The following is a 14219-nucleotide window of genomic DNA, read 5'->3' on the forward strand; positions in this document are numbered from 1 at the left end:
TAAACACACGAGACAATACATGGTCCATGAAAAAAAGTCGGCACTCGAACCCGACCCAGGTGAAAAATCCGACCCAGTTTCGTTTCATCATTTCTCTCGATCAAGGGTTTTACTTCGAAACCCCATTTCTCAAAACCCTGAACCCGACACCACCAACCACCATCCATGGCTCGCAGGTCCTCGGCGCCGCGCCTCCTCTACGCACTCTACACCTCAGCCTCAGCCTCGGCCTCACCGTCTCCGGCGTCGTCTCTCCTCGGCGGCGCATTCCACCTCCGGCACTACTCGGCGGGGAGCGCGGCTCGCGCGAAGACGGAGGATAAGGAGTCATGGTTGGAGTCGATGGCGAAGCTGCGGAACATTGGAATCTCGGCGCACATAGACTCCGGGAAGACGACGCTGACGGAGCGGGTGCTGTTCTACGCGGGTCGGATCCACGAGATCCACGAGGTGAGGGGCAGGGACGGCGTCGGCGCCAAGATGGACTCCATGGACTTGGAGAGGGAGAAAGGAATCACCATCCAGTCTGCCGCCACCTATTGTTCTTGGAAAGACTGTAAGGTAGTTACTGTTACATGCTCTCTATCAATTATTCATTCTTTGTTTTGTCTTTGCTCAATTCAACTTGAATTGAATTTTGAAGGGGTGATGAGCTTTTTTAGAATGATAAGAATCAAGGGAAAAAGGATAATTCTTGTTGCTCCAATGAAAAACAGTTGGTAATTTTTGCTCAAGCTTTAGTTGAAAATAATTTTATATTTTTTTCTTTCCCTTACTTTAATTTGAAAAATTACAAGCTAATAACTATTATGAAGTCCTAGGAGGATAGCTCAAGTGGTAGGAGCTGGGAGACATACGGGTTGGGTAGGGAGAGGTCCAGGGTTAGATTACTGGCGGGTGCAATTTATCTTTCCGATGTAACAAAAAAAAACTATTATGAATGATTACATAACATGGTATTATGGCTTCGAGCCGATGAGAAAAGACTTGATTGTTGTTGTTCTCTCTCTTTCCATGAAGTGAAATTGGGATAGGTGAATGAGTTTGAGGTTTTAGTTGAGGACAAGCTAAACTAGTGAAGTGTATTTTGAAGTGCTCGTGTTTTTAGAGTGATAGGGAATGGTAAAAATAGAAAAGTGGAATATTTTGTGCTTCTGGTTTCTGTTAGCATTATTAGTGTTAGTAATGATTATTGATAGATTAATGAAGTGAAAGTATTGAAGGTTGAAGAATGATGAGTCTTGTCTTTCTTTTTCTATGTAAGCTCGACTGAAATAGGTGGGGGGAAATAAAACTAATAGTTGTGCTAAACTGAAGCAAATTGTCTATTGAAGTTGATCAGAACTGTTGATAAATTAGATGCAGACTCCTTACTTTTCTTGCTTGCAGTATTGGCTGGAAGGTTAATTGATGTATTCTTCAAACTTTTTCAGATATTTTCCCCATTTATTTTTCTTACATTTATGTATATTTGAAGTCCTTGCAATTGTGTCTTTGCAGATCAACATAATTGACACACCTGGACATGTTGATTTCACGATTGAGGTTGAGAGGGCTTTACGTGTCCTTGATGGTGCCATTCTTGTTCTGTGTAGTGTTGGTGGGGTGCAAAGTCAGTCCATTACTGTTGATCGTCAAATGAGAAGATATGACGTCCCGAGACTTGCATTTATCAACAAGCTTGATCGGATGGGTGCAGATCCATGGAAAGTTTTAAATCAGGTGCATTTGTGATTTCTGGATGTCATGTCATCACAGTTACATTTTTTTTAGTTGCCATTTACATGATTTTGGTTGGTTTTGACAAGAGAACATTGGAAACAAGGTTCCTCAACTCCTGGTCAATTGGCATTGAGAAATTAATGAAGTGATCATTTTCTAAAAAGTTGAAGTTGAGACTCTTTCCTAACTGTTCCTTTATAACTGTTCTTGATTAAAACTTGTTTCTGTCTCTCTCCAACCTGTTCCTTTATAACTGGTCTTGATTAAAACTTGTTCCTGTCTCAATTTTTGGATGCATAGACCAGCCTAAATTAGACTAAGATTTTAGTATTATACAATTGATAAACTATATTTTTTTTATCTAGCATTATTTATTCATTTTTAGCTAGGGACTAAATTCACAATAGTACAAACTAAGGGAACCAAAAGTGCAATTAAGCCTATATTTTCAAAAAAAATTCTCAGCCTTATTTTTGAATTGAACTTTTACCATTTTGAGACAATTTGTTTTCTTTTCAGGCTAGATCTAAGCTTCGGCATCATAGTGCTGCAATACAAGTTCCAATAGGCTTAGAAGATGATTTTAAGGGACTTATTGATCTTGTGGAGTTAAAGGCCTACTATTTTCATGGTTCAAATGGGTCGGTTTCAAAAACCTCTGTACTGTCCATTCTAAGATGAAGTCTCTTGCCATTTTCTTCTGCTTACTTGATTGTTTCTTATTGCAGTGAAAATATTGTCATTGAAGAAGTACCTGCAGATATGGAAGCCCTGGTGGCAGAAAAAAGACGTGAACTCATAGAAACTGTGTCAGAGGTAGATGACGTACTTGCTGAAGCTTTTCTCGGTGATGAGACCATATCACCTGCTGATCTTGAGGTATAAGTTTAACAGGTTTTGTCCTGAGCTTTGTTCATTAATTATTTAACTTGATTCATTGCAGATGCTTTATATTTATTTTATTCTACTTCGAACAATAAATTTTTCACCCTGTTATCTAGAAATATAGAGGACCTTATGGCTTGAGCTTTATACTGAAAATGAAGGGAAAAAAAGGCATAGATATGTCAGCTTCTCAGCTTGTAATAATTTCATTATTTTACCAGAAAATTTATTCACATAGTTCCCATAATCCCATTTTCCCTTAATTCATGAACCATTGAAGGAAACTACTTGTATTTCTCTCTCTGTCCTTTGGTAGTGGTCACAAACAGACTCTGTTGCAGTAGACAGTGGTACTGTGGCACTACTCTCTCCTTTACCATTAGACGATGACAAAGGCAGGGTATGAGAGTGTGTGTGCTTATGGAGATAAAATTAAAAGGAGAACCAAGCGCAAAAAGTACATAATCTGAAGAATGTGTGTGAAGGGGATTAGCTTGACCAATTCCTTCAGTTTTGTTTGGAATTGATAAAGTGATGCTAGGTAGTATACCTATATGAGGTGGCAGAAAAGGATTTGTTAGCAGAGATGATCACAAGTGTACGAGTCAAGAATCCAGGTTGCTATGCTAAACTAGAAATGATAGGGTGTAGTGGATTGTATGCTGCTTTGAGTCAGAGATACTCATTATGCTCTGTGGAAAATCGGGAAATCTCGTCTGATGGGTCAGCTGGGGCAATTAGAGCAACATTCGTAGTTTTCGATTGTTAGTTTGCCGTTGTTTTACACTGGTCCTTAATGTGGTCAAATATGTGTTCGCTGGACCGAGAAACCAGCATAGATATTTTAATGGGTATATGGAGAGAGAATATTAAAATTGTGAGTGAAATAATTTTTTCCATTAAATTTCAAATCAAGGGTTGAGATGTGAGATAGTCACATGAGGGGATCCAAATCCCAAAAACTTGTGGTTTGGAGGTGTGCAACATTTTCGGAGAGTAGGATGTTGCAAAAATAATGGACTGGAGGGACTCCGAATGTGGATTAAGTCAGGTATAGAGGGCAGACTACCATGGATAAGGACAGTGAATAACTTCCTATTTTTCGTGCTTGTTTGAATTGTTAGCAAGAGGCATAAGGGCATCAATTCTAGCAATCAAGTTATTAAGCTCTGAATAATCAGTCCATAATCATATCAATGATTATTCATATTATTGATAGGGACTTAATCCATAAGCTAAAGAAAGACTACTCTAAGGTGTACACACGCAGGGGCAAAGTGGGAACAGCCATCGATTCCACTACCACACATGGGGGAAAATAACTAATTGATGAGCTGGCAGATCCTCTTTGCAGAGGATCAGGCCAGAAGGTGTGTATAAACATCTGAGGGGGGGAGAGAGAAAGGTAGGCATCATTTCTGTTAGAATTGGGAGAGAAGGGAACACTCTCGAATTGTTCCTAGCTATATTGCTTTCTATATTTTGCTTCCATTACTTCTGTATTTCCTAAGAATTTCTGGTGTTCTCATCAGAAATTCCCTATCAATATATCAGTAATTCAGTTTCTTCTTCCTAAAACCTCTGGTACCTATCATTGGTATCAGAGCTCCTGATCTAAAGGGAGCTTTGTATGGTAAATACCCGCGCGCAGATGGAGCACAGAATTGAGAACGTGGAACGAAATGTCACTGAGATGAGAACGATGGTCGACCAGCTTCACGAGCTGATGCTCCACCAAGAGCGTCGCCGGAGCATGGGAAGATCCCACACACCCCGTCGCCGTCACCGCACTGAGAGTCGTGTTTCAGACCCATCGCTAGATGACTCTCGGAGTTCTCACTCTGTCGTCCTCCGCCACGATGACGACTCACCCAGACGACGCATCAGAACAGGAAGGAAGATAGATCTTCCTTTGTTCAACGGTGAAGATGCCCATGGCTGGATCGTTCGGGTTGAACGTTTCTTCAGCCTCAACCACATCGACGACGGCGAGAAGGTGAAGCTGCTCGTAATAGCTATGGAAGATCGCGCTCTGAATTGGTTCCAATGGTGGGAGGAGCACGCTCCAGAACGTACATGGGAGGTGTTCAAGGAAGCGTTGATTCGAAGGTTTCAACCCGAATTGGTACAGAACCCGCTTGGACCATTGTTGAGTATTAAGCAGACAGTGAGCGTAATGGAGTTCAGGGAGCGATTCGAAATGGTCGCTGCACCACTGCGACACTTGGATCGGGAAATGGTCACTGGTATCTTCCTGAATGGACTCAAGGAAGAGATTCGAGCTGAACTCAAGCTATATCCACTGGGAAACCTTGAGGTTATGGACCGTGCTCTGCTCCTTGAAGAGAAAAACAGAGCAATGCGTTTGGGGAAAGGGGGTGATGAAGACAAGCGGGGATGGAAGGAGAAGGGGATGGCCACTTACAGAACAGCTAATCACTGGGTGGATGGCAGTAAATGGAAGAATACGAATTCTGGAACCACGGAGACAGAGAAGAATGCTTCTGACACTAAAACAGGGGAGCAGAAACCACAAGAAAAAAAATGGACTGGTGGACAGAGGCTCACTCAAACAGAACTCAATGATCGCAGCAAGAGGGGATTGTGTTTCAAGTGTGGGGACAAATGGAATCGGGAGCATGTGTGCAGAATGAAGCACTATCAGTTCATGCTAATAGAAACTGGGGAAGAAGAGGAAGATGATGAAGCGCCTTTCTATGAAGCTGAGTCAGAAGAATTGGTTATGGAGCACAAGACCTTACTCCTTTCTCTGAAGAGTAAAGAAGGAATCACCACCAGCAGATCATTCAAACTGATGGGACAGTTGGCTCTTGAAGGTATTGAGAGGACAATTCTAGTTCTCATAGATTGTGGTGCTACAAGTAACTTCATTTCACAGGGATTGGTCAATGAGCTGAAACTACCTGTGACTGAAACAGTAGCTTATGAAGTGGAAATAGGAAATGGAGACAAAATCCAGAATCAAGGAGTTTGCAAGAACTTACCCATATTGGTACAAGGTATGCATCTAATCCAACATTACTATGTACTGGAACTTGGGGGAACAGATTTAGTGCTGGGAATGGACTGGTTATCTAGTTTGGGAGATGTGAAAGCCAATTTTAAGAACTTAATTCTGCAATGGAAAGTTGGGGGAAGGAAGATGGTATTAAGAGGGGATCCCACTTTGAGCAGAACCCAAACTTCTTTGAAAGCTTTGTGCAAAGCCATGCACAACAAAGGAGAGGGGTTTTATTTGACTTGTGAAGACCCTATGTTAAACACCAGAGGTGAAGAGGGGATTTCAGAAGAGATGGCTGCCATCATAGCTGAATTTCCAGAAGTCTTTCAAGACTCTCCAGGGCTTCCACCATCAAGGAGTTGTGATCATGCTATAACCTTGAAGGAAGGAGCAACAATTCCCAATATCAGGCCCTATAGATGCCCTTATTATCAGAAGAATGAGATAGAGAAATTGGTGAGAGACATGTTACACTCAGGGGTTATCAGGACCAGCACAAGTCCCTATAGCAGTCCAGTGATCCTAGTAAAAAAAAAGGATGGGGGTTGGAGGTTCTGTGTTGATTACAGAGCCCTAAACAAGATGACTATACCTGATAAATTCCCAATTCCTGTGATTGAGGAGTTGTTGGATGAGCTGGGGACTGCCCAAGTGTTCTCCAAATTGGATTTAAAGTCTGGATACCATCAAATTAGGATGCAAGAGCAAGACATTCCCAAAACAGCATTTAGGACACATGAGGGACACTATGAGTATGTGGTAATGCCCTTTGGGCTCACCAATGCTCCATCCACATTCCAAGCCTTAATGAATCAAGTTCTCAAGCCTTATCTCAGAAAATTTGCCCTCGTCTTCTTTGATGACATCCTTATTTACAGCCAGGATGATGAGACTCATAAGGAGCACTTGAGACAAGTTCTGCACACTCTCAAGGAAAACCAGTTGGTGGCCAATCAGAAGAAGTGTTCACTTGGGAAGAAGCAATTGGGATACTTAGGACATATCATATCTGGACAAGGAGTGGCTGCTGACCCTAGCAAGATTCATGACATGATAGACTGGCCTATCCCCAAGGATTTGAAGAGCTTGAGGGGTTTCTTAGGATTGACTGGTTACTACAGAAAGTTTGTCAAGGGATACAGCAAAATAGCTTTTCCTTTAACTCAACTATTGAGGAAGGACAACTTCTGTTGGGATCAAACAGCCACAGAAGCATTTGAAAAATTGAAGATTGCTATGACTACCCTACCAGTTCTAGTGGCTCCCAACTTTGACAAGCAATTTGTGGTTGAGGCTGATGCTTCTGGCAAAGGGATTGGGGCTGTCCTTATGCAGGAAGGAAGACCCGTGGCTTACATGAGCAAGGTTCTGTCAGACAGAAACCAAAACAAGTCTGTCTATGAAAGGGAACTCATGGCTATTGTACTAGCTGTCCAAAAGTGGAGACCCTACTTGCTAGGAAGAAGTTTTGTGATCCACACAGATCAAAAGAGCCTCAAATACTTGACTGAACAGAGAATTATAGGTGAAGATCAGCAGAAATGGATTACTAAGCTAATGGGATACAATTTCACAATTAAATACAAGCCTGGAATTGAGAATAAAGCTGCAGATGCTCTCTCAAGGAAGTTTAATTTCTCTGCTATCTCTGTAGCTCAATGCCAAGAGTGGGAGGGATTAGATGAAGAATTGATTCAGGATGCCAAGTATGGTCGAATGATCAAAGCTCTCATGACTGATCCAAACTCTAATCAGGAATTTGAGTTCAGAAAGGGGTTGCTCTACTTCAAGGGCAGGGTAGTAATACCTAAATCATCACCTAGGATTCCCAGAATATTGGAGGAATTCCATAACTCTGCAGTGGGAGGACATGCTGGTCACTTCAGAACTATGAAGAGGATTTCCTCCCTCTTTTACTGGGAAAACATGAGGACATATATCCAACATTATGTCCAAAGTTGTGAAGTGTGCCAGAGGAACAAGTATCAGGCCTTGAGCCCTGCTGGTTTCCTTCAACCTTTGCCCATTCCTTCTCAAATCTGGACTGATATCAGTATGGATTTCATAGGAGGGCTACCCAGGACTATGGGGAAAGATACTATACTAGTAGTGGTGGATAGGCTCACCAAATTTGCTCATTTTATAGCACTATCTCACCCCTATTCTGCAAAAACTGTAGCTGAAACTTTCATTCAAGAAGTAGTCAGGTTACATGGTTTTCCTAAGACCATTGTTTCTGACAGGGACAGTGTTAGAACCAGATGTTTTATTGATGATAAACCCTAATTCCCAAACTGAGAATCATGGCAGAGTACAAGAGAAAGAGTCCACACTCAATCTCAAGGGAGTCCACACCCTCTTCCTAGGCCCCAGAACCCAAAATGAACTAAAAGATACCTCACTCTCTCCCTAAGTCTCTTATTTATAGTCACATTCACAAACTAACACCAACTAACTAATTATTAACCTCTAAGTAACTACTAAGAGACATGTGTACCTATCAATACTCCCCCCCTGAAAATTCACCTTGTCCTCAAGGTGAAGGACAAATGACAAGCTACATCATGGAACAACTATCCAAACAATCCAAAAGGGACAAGTACAGCTTCAACCAGGATCCCACAGCCTAAAGCAAAGAGTCCAAGACATGTATGACTTGGGGAAAGTCTTCAAAGTCCTGCTGAAATAAATGTGGCCTAAGTCCCAGTGCTGGAAAAACAAATAGCAGAAGTTCCAGTTGATGCAAAGAGGTTGAATACTGTAACTACAAAATAGAACAGCCATGCCAAGAACCAAAGGTGACAAGCACAATAGTTTCCTCCTGGATCCCATTGCAGGAAGCAATTAATCCCAACCATGTATGAAATGGCAAACACCTTCTCTGAACGTGTCAAACATATTATGCCAAGGTTCCAACATTTGCCAACCAGTTGAAAGAGCAGGGGAGCAGAGTCTCCACAGTCTAGCCTCCCCAAGCTTATATTTCCTAAGTCATTTTCATGTCCAGAACAAACTTCATAGCCAGTAAATCTCTTATACTTTCCCCAGCCCCAGCTCTTTATCAACTCCCAACATAATAGCCTCAAAACCTGACACAAAACAAAGCCTGCAACTTTGTAAAACTCCAAGCCATTATCAACAAATTGTTGATCATTTGAGGTCCCTTGGCCAACCACTTTTGCTTGCTGCACTTGGCACATCAAGACCAAATTTTTCTCCACTTTAACGGCCTCCTGAACCCATTTTCTATTCTGGGCTTGGCCCATTTGTTGAATAAGTATTTGGAGGGTAAATCCTTTGCATGCTGCTCTAACCAAACTCACCCATTTGCTATTTCTTCCTTGAGCTGCCAGCAAATAATTCACAGACCTTGGCAACAAGACACCTGGATCCCACTGCAAAAAGCTTATAAACCAAACATATATTCCAAGGTTTTTAACAACTCCTGCTAGTTGAATTTGGCACAGGAAGTCCAAAATTGTCTGGGCCTTGACTTCCTGGCAACATGCAATCATTGCTTCCAAACCAGACTGACAAATCAGAAACAACACACATGACTCACCTATCTCCTTCACACTTGCTATCGTAAGTCTGTTCCCCAAAGCTGCAAACTGTGGAAGAGAGTCACAGATCAGAAGATCTATCAACAGAAGTGGGTTTACCTCGTCTTCCAGCAGAACTTTAGCCACCGTACATCCTTGGTTTGGGGGTTTCGCCGGTGAACGAGAATCCTTTGCCAACAATTCCCGGTCTGGCGGTTGCGGTGGTGGGAGTGGCCTCGCCACCCTCCTTCGATGAGTCTTCTCTGTCGGCATGAAGAATCGACGGAATCCACTACCATTTTTGAATTTCTGGGTCCTGCTTCTCTCTACCCCCAATTTCAGAATTCTTGTTCCGTCGAAGAACCCTAAATCAACAATTTGGGGATAGACGGCGAATCCTTCCTTCTTAACACCTCGAAGGATGCAATTCTGTAATCCTTCCATTAATGAACCTTCAATTGTCGTTTGATTCCGTGTCGCAATTGCTACGCTCACCCCACCATATCTTCCTTCAACCTCTGTTTCAAAATTGAAGTTCTGAATCGCCTCCGCCACCGCTGAATCTGTCATCGTCGCGGCCTCAAAATTCTCCGGCGATGCCTCCGCCGCTACTCGCTCTTCCTCCACTACTTCAAGATTGGGTCTTCGCAACGGCTCCTCCGCCTCCGCCGCTACTCGCTCTTTTTCCGCCGTCGTCTCCGATTCACCCTTTGTTCCAAGATTCGGTTTCTGAATCGCAGAGGTTGAGTCTTCCTCTTCTTCAGATGCTTGCCCAGCCACTGCTGCGACTTGCTCTTCTTCCGCCGCAGTCCCCGTCCCTCTCGGCGATGCCGCCGCTGCCGCTGTTCGCTCCGCTTCGATTGCAGCCTCCGATTCTCTCCTTTCTTGTTCAATAAAGATGGTTTCTTGAATAACCTCAGAGAGAGAATGAAATTCACAAGATTGTACCTCTATCCGGATTTCTTCCTTCAATCCCTTCAAGAAAGTGCCTATCACAAATTCTGGATCAATTTCTCTGAGAGCACCCACGTACTTCTCAATCTTTCACATAATCTTCCACTGTTTCATCTTGCTTCAGAGAAAGAAGCAACTCAAATGGATTCTGAATCTTTGAGGGCTGAAACCTCCTCACCACTGCAATCTTGAACCCTTCCCATGAAGAATTGGGATTACAACTGGTCCACCATTGAAACCAGGTAAGAGCCCTTCCTTCTAAGGCCTCCATGGTTGCTTGCATCTTGTCTTCCTCTCTCACCTTCTTCAACAGAAAATAGCGCTCCAAACAGTGTACCCAATCATACGCATCATCACCCCCAAAAATTGGAATTTCCCTCACCAATTCCTCTGAAATTCTCACCATGCGCCTTGATTCTTCCATAACGCAGCAAAGAAGTTGTGGTTCAGGCACCAGATCGGTGCTCTGATACCAATGTTAGAACCAGATGTTTTATTGATGATAAACCCTAATTCCCAAACTGAGAATCATGGCAGAGTACAAGAGAAAGAGTCCACACTCAATCTCAAGGGAGTCCACACCCTCTTCCTAGGCCCCAGAACCCAAAATGAACTAAAAGATACCTCACTCTCTCCCTAAGTCTCTTATTTATAGTCACATTCACAAACTAACACCAACTAACTAATTATTAACCTCTAAGTAACTACTAAGAGACATGTGTACCTATCAGACAGTGTATTTATGAGTTCCTTCTGGTCAGAACTATTCAAGTTAGCTGGCACTAAGCTGAAATATAGTACAGCTTACCACCCTCAGACAGATGGTCAAACTGAGGTGGTAAACAGATGTGTGGAGACCTATCTAAGATGCTTAACAGGGACCAAACCCAAGCTATGGCCCAAGTGGTTAGCATGGGCAGAATACTGGTACAACACTAACTACCATGCATCCCTCAGATCTACCCCTTACAAAGCTCTATATGGCCAAGACCCTCCAGCAATCATCAGGGGAGATGTGACACAAACAGCAGTAGAAGAGGTTTCTAGGCTAACTGCTGAAAGAAACCTTATGCTAGAAGAACTAAAAGCTAATTTGGCTCAAGCTCAAAATCAGATGAAGCAACAAGCCAATAAGCACAGAAGGGACATTCAATTTAATGTGGGAGATGCTGTTTACCTTAAGATCCAACCTTACAAACTTCAATCCCTAGCCAAAAGGACCAACCAAAAACTCAGTCCAAGGTTTTATGGTCCCTTCAAGATTATTGAGAAGATCAGTGCAGTGGCCTATAAGTTACAACTTCCAGCAGGATGCTTAGTGCACCCTGTATTCCATATATCCTTACTGAAGAAATCTCTAACTCCTTCAGTTCCAGTCCAACCATTACCTCAGGGACTATCTGAAGCATGGGAACTCCAAGTGGAGCCAGCTACTGTACTAGATTCCAGGGTCAGTTCAACTGGGGAGATAGAGCTACTAGTCCAATGGAGGAATCTCCCTGAGTTTGAGAATTCTTGGGAATCCCTGCATCAATTCCAGCAGCAATTCCCAACCTTCCACCTTGAGGACAAGGTGTTTTTCAAAGGGGGAAGTGATGATAGGGACTTAATCCACAAGCTAAAGAAAGACTACTCTAAGGTGTACACACGCAGGGGCAAAGTGGGAACAGCCATCGATTCCACTACCACACATGGGGGAAATAACTAATTGATGAGCTGGCAGATCCTCTTTGCAGAGGATCAGGCCAGAAGGTGTGTATAAACACCTGAGGGGGGGAGAGAGAAAGGTAGGCATCATTTCTGTTAGAATTGGGAGAGAAGTGAACACTCTCGAATTGTTCCTAGCTATATTGCTTTCTATATTTTGCTTCCATTACTTCTGTATTTCCTAAGAATTTCTGGTGTTCTCATCAGAAATTCCCTATCAATATATCAGTAATTCAGTTTCTTCTTCCTAAAACCTCTGGTACCTATCAATTATGAATTATATTAATTTAAGAAGAATAATCTCATGAATTATAGCTAATCAGCGCTAATCACCTAAGTTTGTAACAACTAATTCTTCTGATTATACATGTGCCTAAGTGTAGCATGTATGTCTATTATAATGATATTTGAATACCAGTTATTAGCTCCCCTCCCTACACATTTTTCGCTTTTGATAGTTTTTGAATTTTGAATTTTTTTATAGGGTGCAATTCGTAGGGCTACCATAGCGCAGAAATTCATACCAGTATTCATGGGTAGTGCTTTCAAAAATAAGGTAACCATTTTCTTCAGTTTGTAATGTGTAGTCTGTAACTCCTTTATTTCTCCCCTTATTTGATTGATGCTCATTTTAATTTTTCTAAAGATTTAATCTAGTGTTGTGATTGTGATGTAATTTAGTTTGGGGTTTGATTTATTTTTCTTTTGAAAATGAATCCATTTATACTATTCTTGTTTACAAGCTTCCAGGGGTGTACACAAGTATCATAATGGCTACAAGTGCGCATCGCCGACCAGTAATAAATTTGATGCTCCACTATTGGCCTTTTGGGTCTGGTCACATGTTCGGCCAGGGCCCAACTTAAGTACAAGTTAATTTATACCTTAATATTGAGGAATAAGATGAGAGGAAGTGTAAGAAACAGAGAGAAAAAATGTGAGGGAAAGTTATTTGGTTTTAAACTTATTATTTCATTGATTTTGATATGGAGTGTCAGTGTTGTTAATTGTAGGTGGTGGGTCATGGCGGAAAGCCATAATAATACCATACATGACTGTTGAAAATGCTGAAATGTTTAACTGAATTTCATTGATTGTAAAACTGAATAGTACAATTGATAATCTCTCTATTTATAGAGAGCTAACAAGCTTGCATAAGAAGCTAACTAATTCTGTTATGCCAGCTCAGCTTGACAGCTAAGCTTAACAACTAACTCTGTTATACTAACAACTAATCTTGACAGCTAGGATAACTAACTTCACAGCAGTAACTTATCAGTTACTTATCAGAAACTATATAGTATACTCTAATAGGCCCCCTCAAACTCAAGGTGGTTGAGAAATAACATGGAGTTTGGTACAAAGATGAGCAAAGCGAGTTGGAGCAAGGGCCTTGGTAAAAATATCAGCTAACTGATCTTCTGAAGGAACATGATGCACAAAGAGGGACTTGTTAATAACTTTCTCTCTCACAAAGAAAATGTCAAGTTCCATGTGCTTGGTGCGGGTGTGAAGAACTGGGTTGTGAGTCAAGGCTACAGCACCCATATTATCACAGAAAACTCTTGGAGGAGTAAAGGGAACTTTAAGTTCTTGAAGAAGAGATTGTATCCACAATAGTTCAGCAGAGGTATTTGCCAAGCTCCTGTATTCTGCCTCTGTACTAGACCTAGCAACCAAGGTCTGCTTCTTAGAACTCCAAGACACGAGATTAGGGCCAAAAAACACACAGGACCCTGAAGTGGACCTTCTATCATCAGGATCTGAACCCCAATCTGCATCACAAAATGCCAGCAATGGTACAGGAGAAGTCAAGGAGCAGGGTTTCAGATGTAAGCCATGATGAATAGTACCCTTTAGGTACCTAAGTATGCGCTTGACAGCCTTCCAATGGTCCTCCAAAGGCTGGCTGAGAAATTGACAAACTTTATTTACTGCAAAGCTAATTTCTGGCCTGGTTAGAGTAGCATATTGCAAGACCCCTACAATGGACCTATATAGAGTAGGATCAGCAAAGTAATCAGACCCATACTTGCTTAACTTTGCACCACCAATCATGGGAGTAGAGATCCCCTTAGCTTCACCCATATCAGTCCTCTCAAGTAGATCATGAATATACTTTGTTTGAGTCAAGAGTAAGGATCTATCCTGCAAATGATGAACTTGAACACCAAGAAAATAATCAAGTTTGCCCAACTGCTTTAAAGAAAATTCTGAATTCAGATTCTGAACTATCTTCTGAACAAAAGGCAAGGAATTTCCAGTAATGATGATATCATCTACATAAACAAGAATGTAGATGCAGCTGCCCTTTGTATGGAATGTGAACAAAGAGGGATCACATTTACTAGGACTGAAACCATACTTGATCAAGGCTGCTTTCAGCC

General features: G+C 41.9%; 1 protein-coding gene across 1 annotated transcript in view; it reads left to right on the forward strand.

Moving 5' to 3' along the window:
• The window catches only part of LOC130729481 (elongation factor G-2, mitochondrial), a 31094-nt gene continuing 16875 nt past the window's right edge, over positions 1–14219 (forward strand). The window contains exons 1-5 of the mRNA XM_057581255.1: positions 1–561; positions 1501–1722; positions 2242–2363; positions 2451–2601; positions 12317–12388. Coding sequence (XP_057437238.1) covers positions 166–561; positions 1501–1722; positions 2242–2363; positions 2451–2601; positions 12317–12388 — 963 coding nt within the window. The 5' untranslated portion in view covers positions 1–165. The remainder of the gene's footprint in view (positions 562–1500; positions 1723–2241; positions 2364–2450; positions 2602–12316; positions 12389–14219) is intronic.

Source organism: Lotus japonicus, chromosome 1 (assembly GCF_012489685.1).
Source record: "Lotus japonicus ecotype B-129 chromosome 1, LjGifu_v1.2".
Lineage (NCBI taxonomy): Eukaryota > Viridiplantae > Streptophyta > Magnoliopsida > Fabales > Fabaceae > Lotus > Lotus japonicus.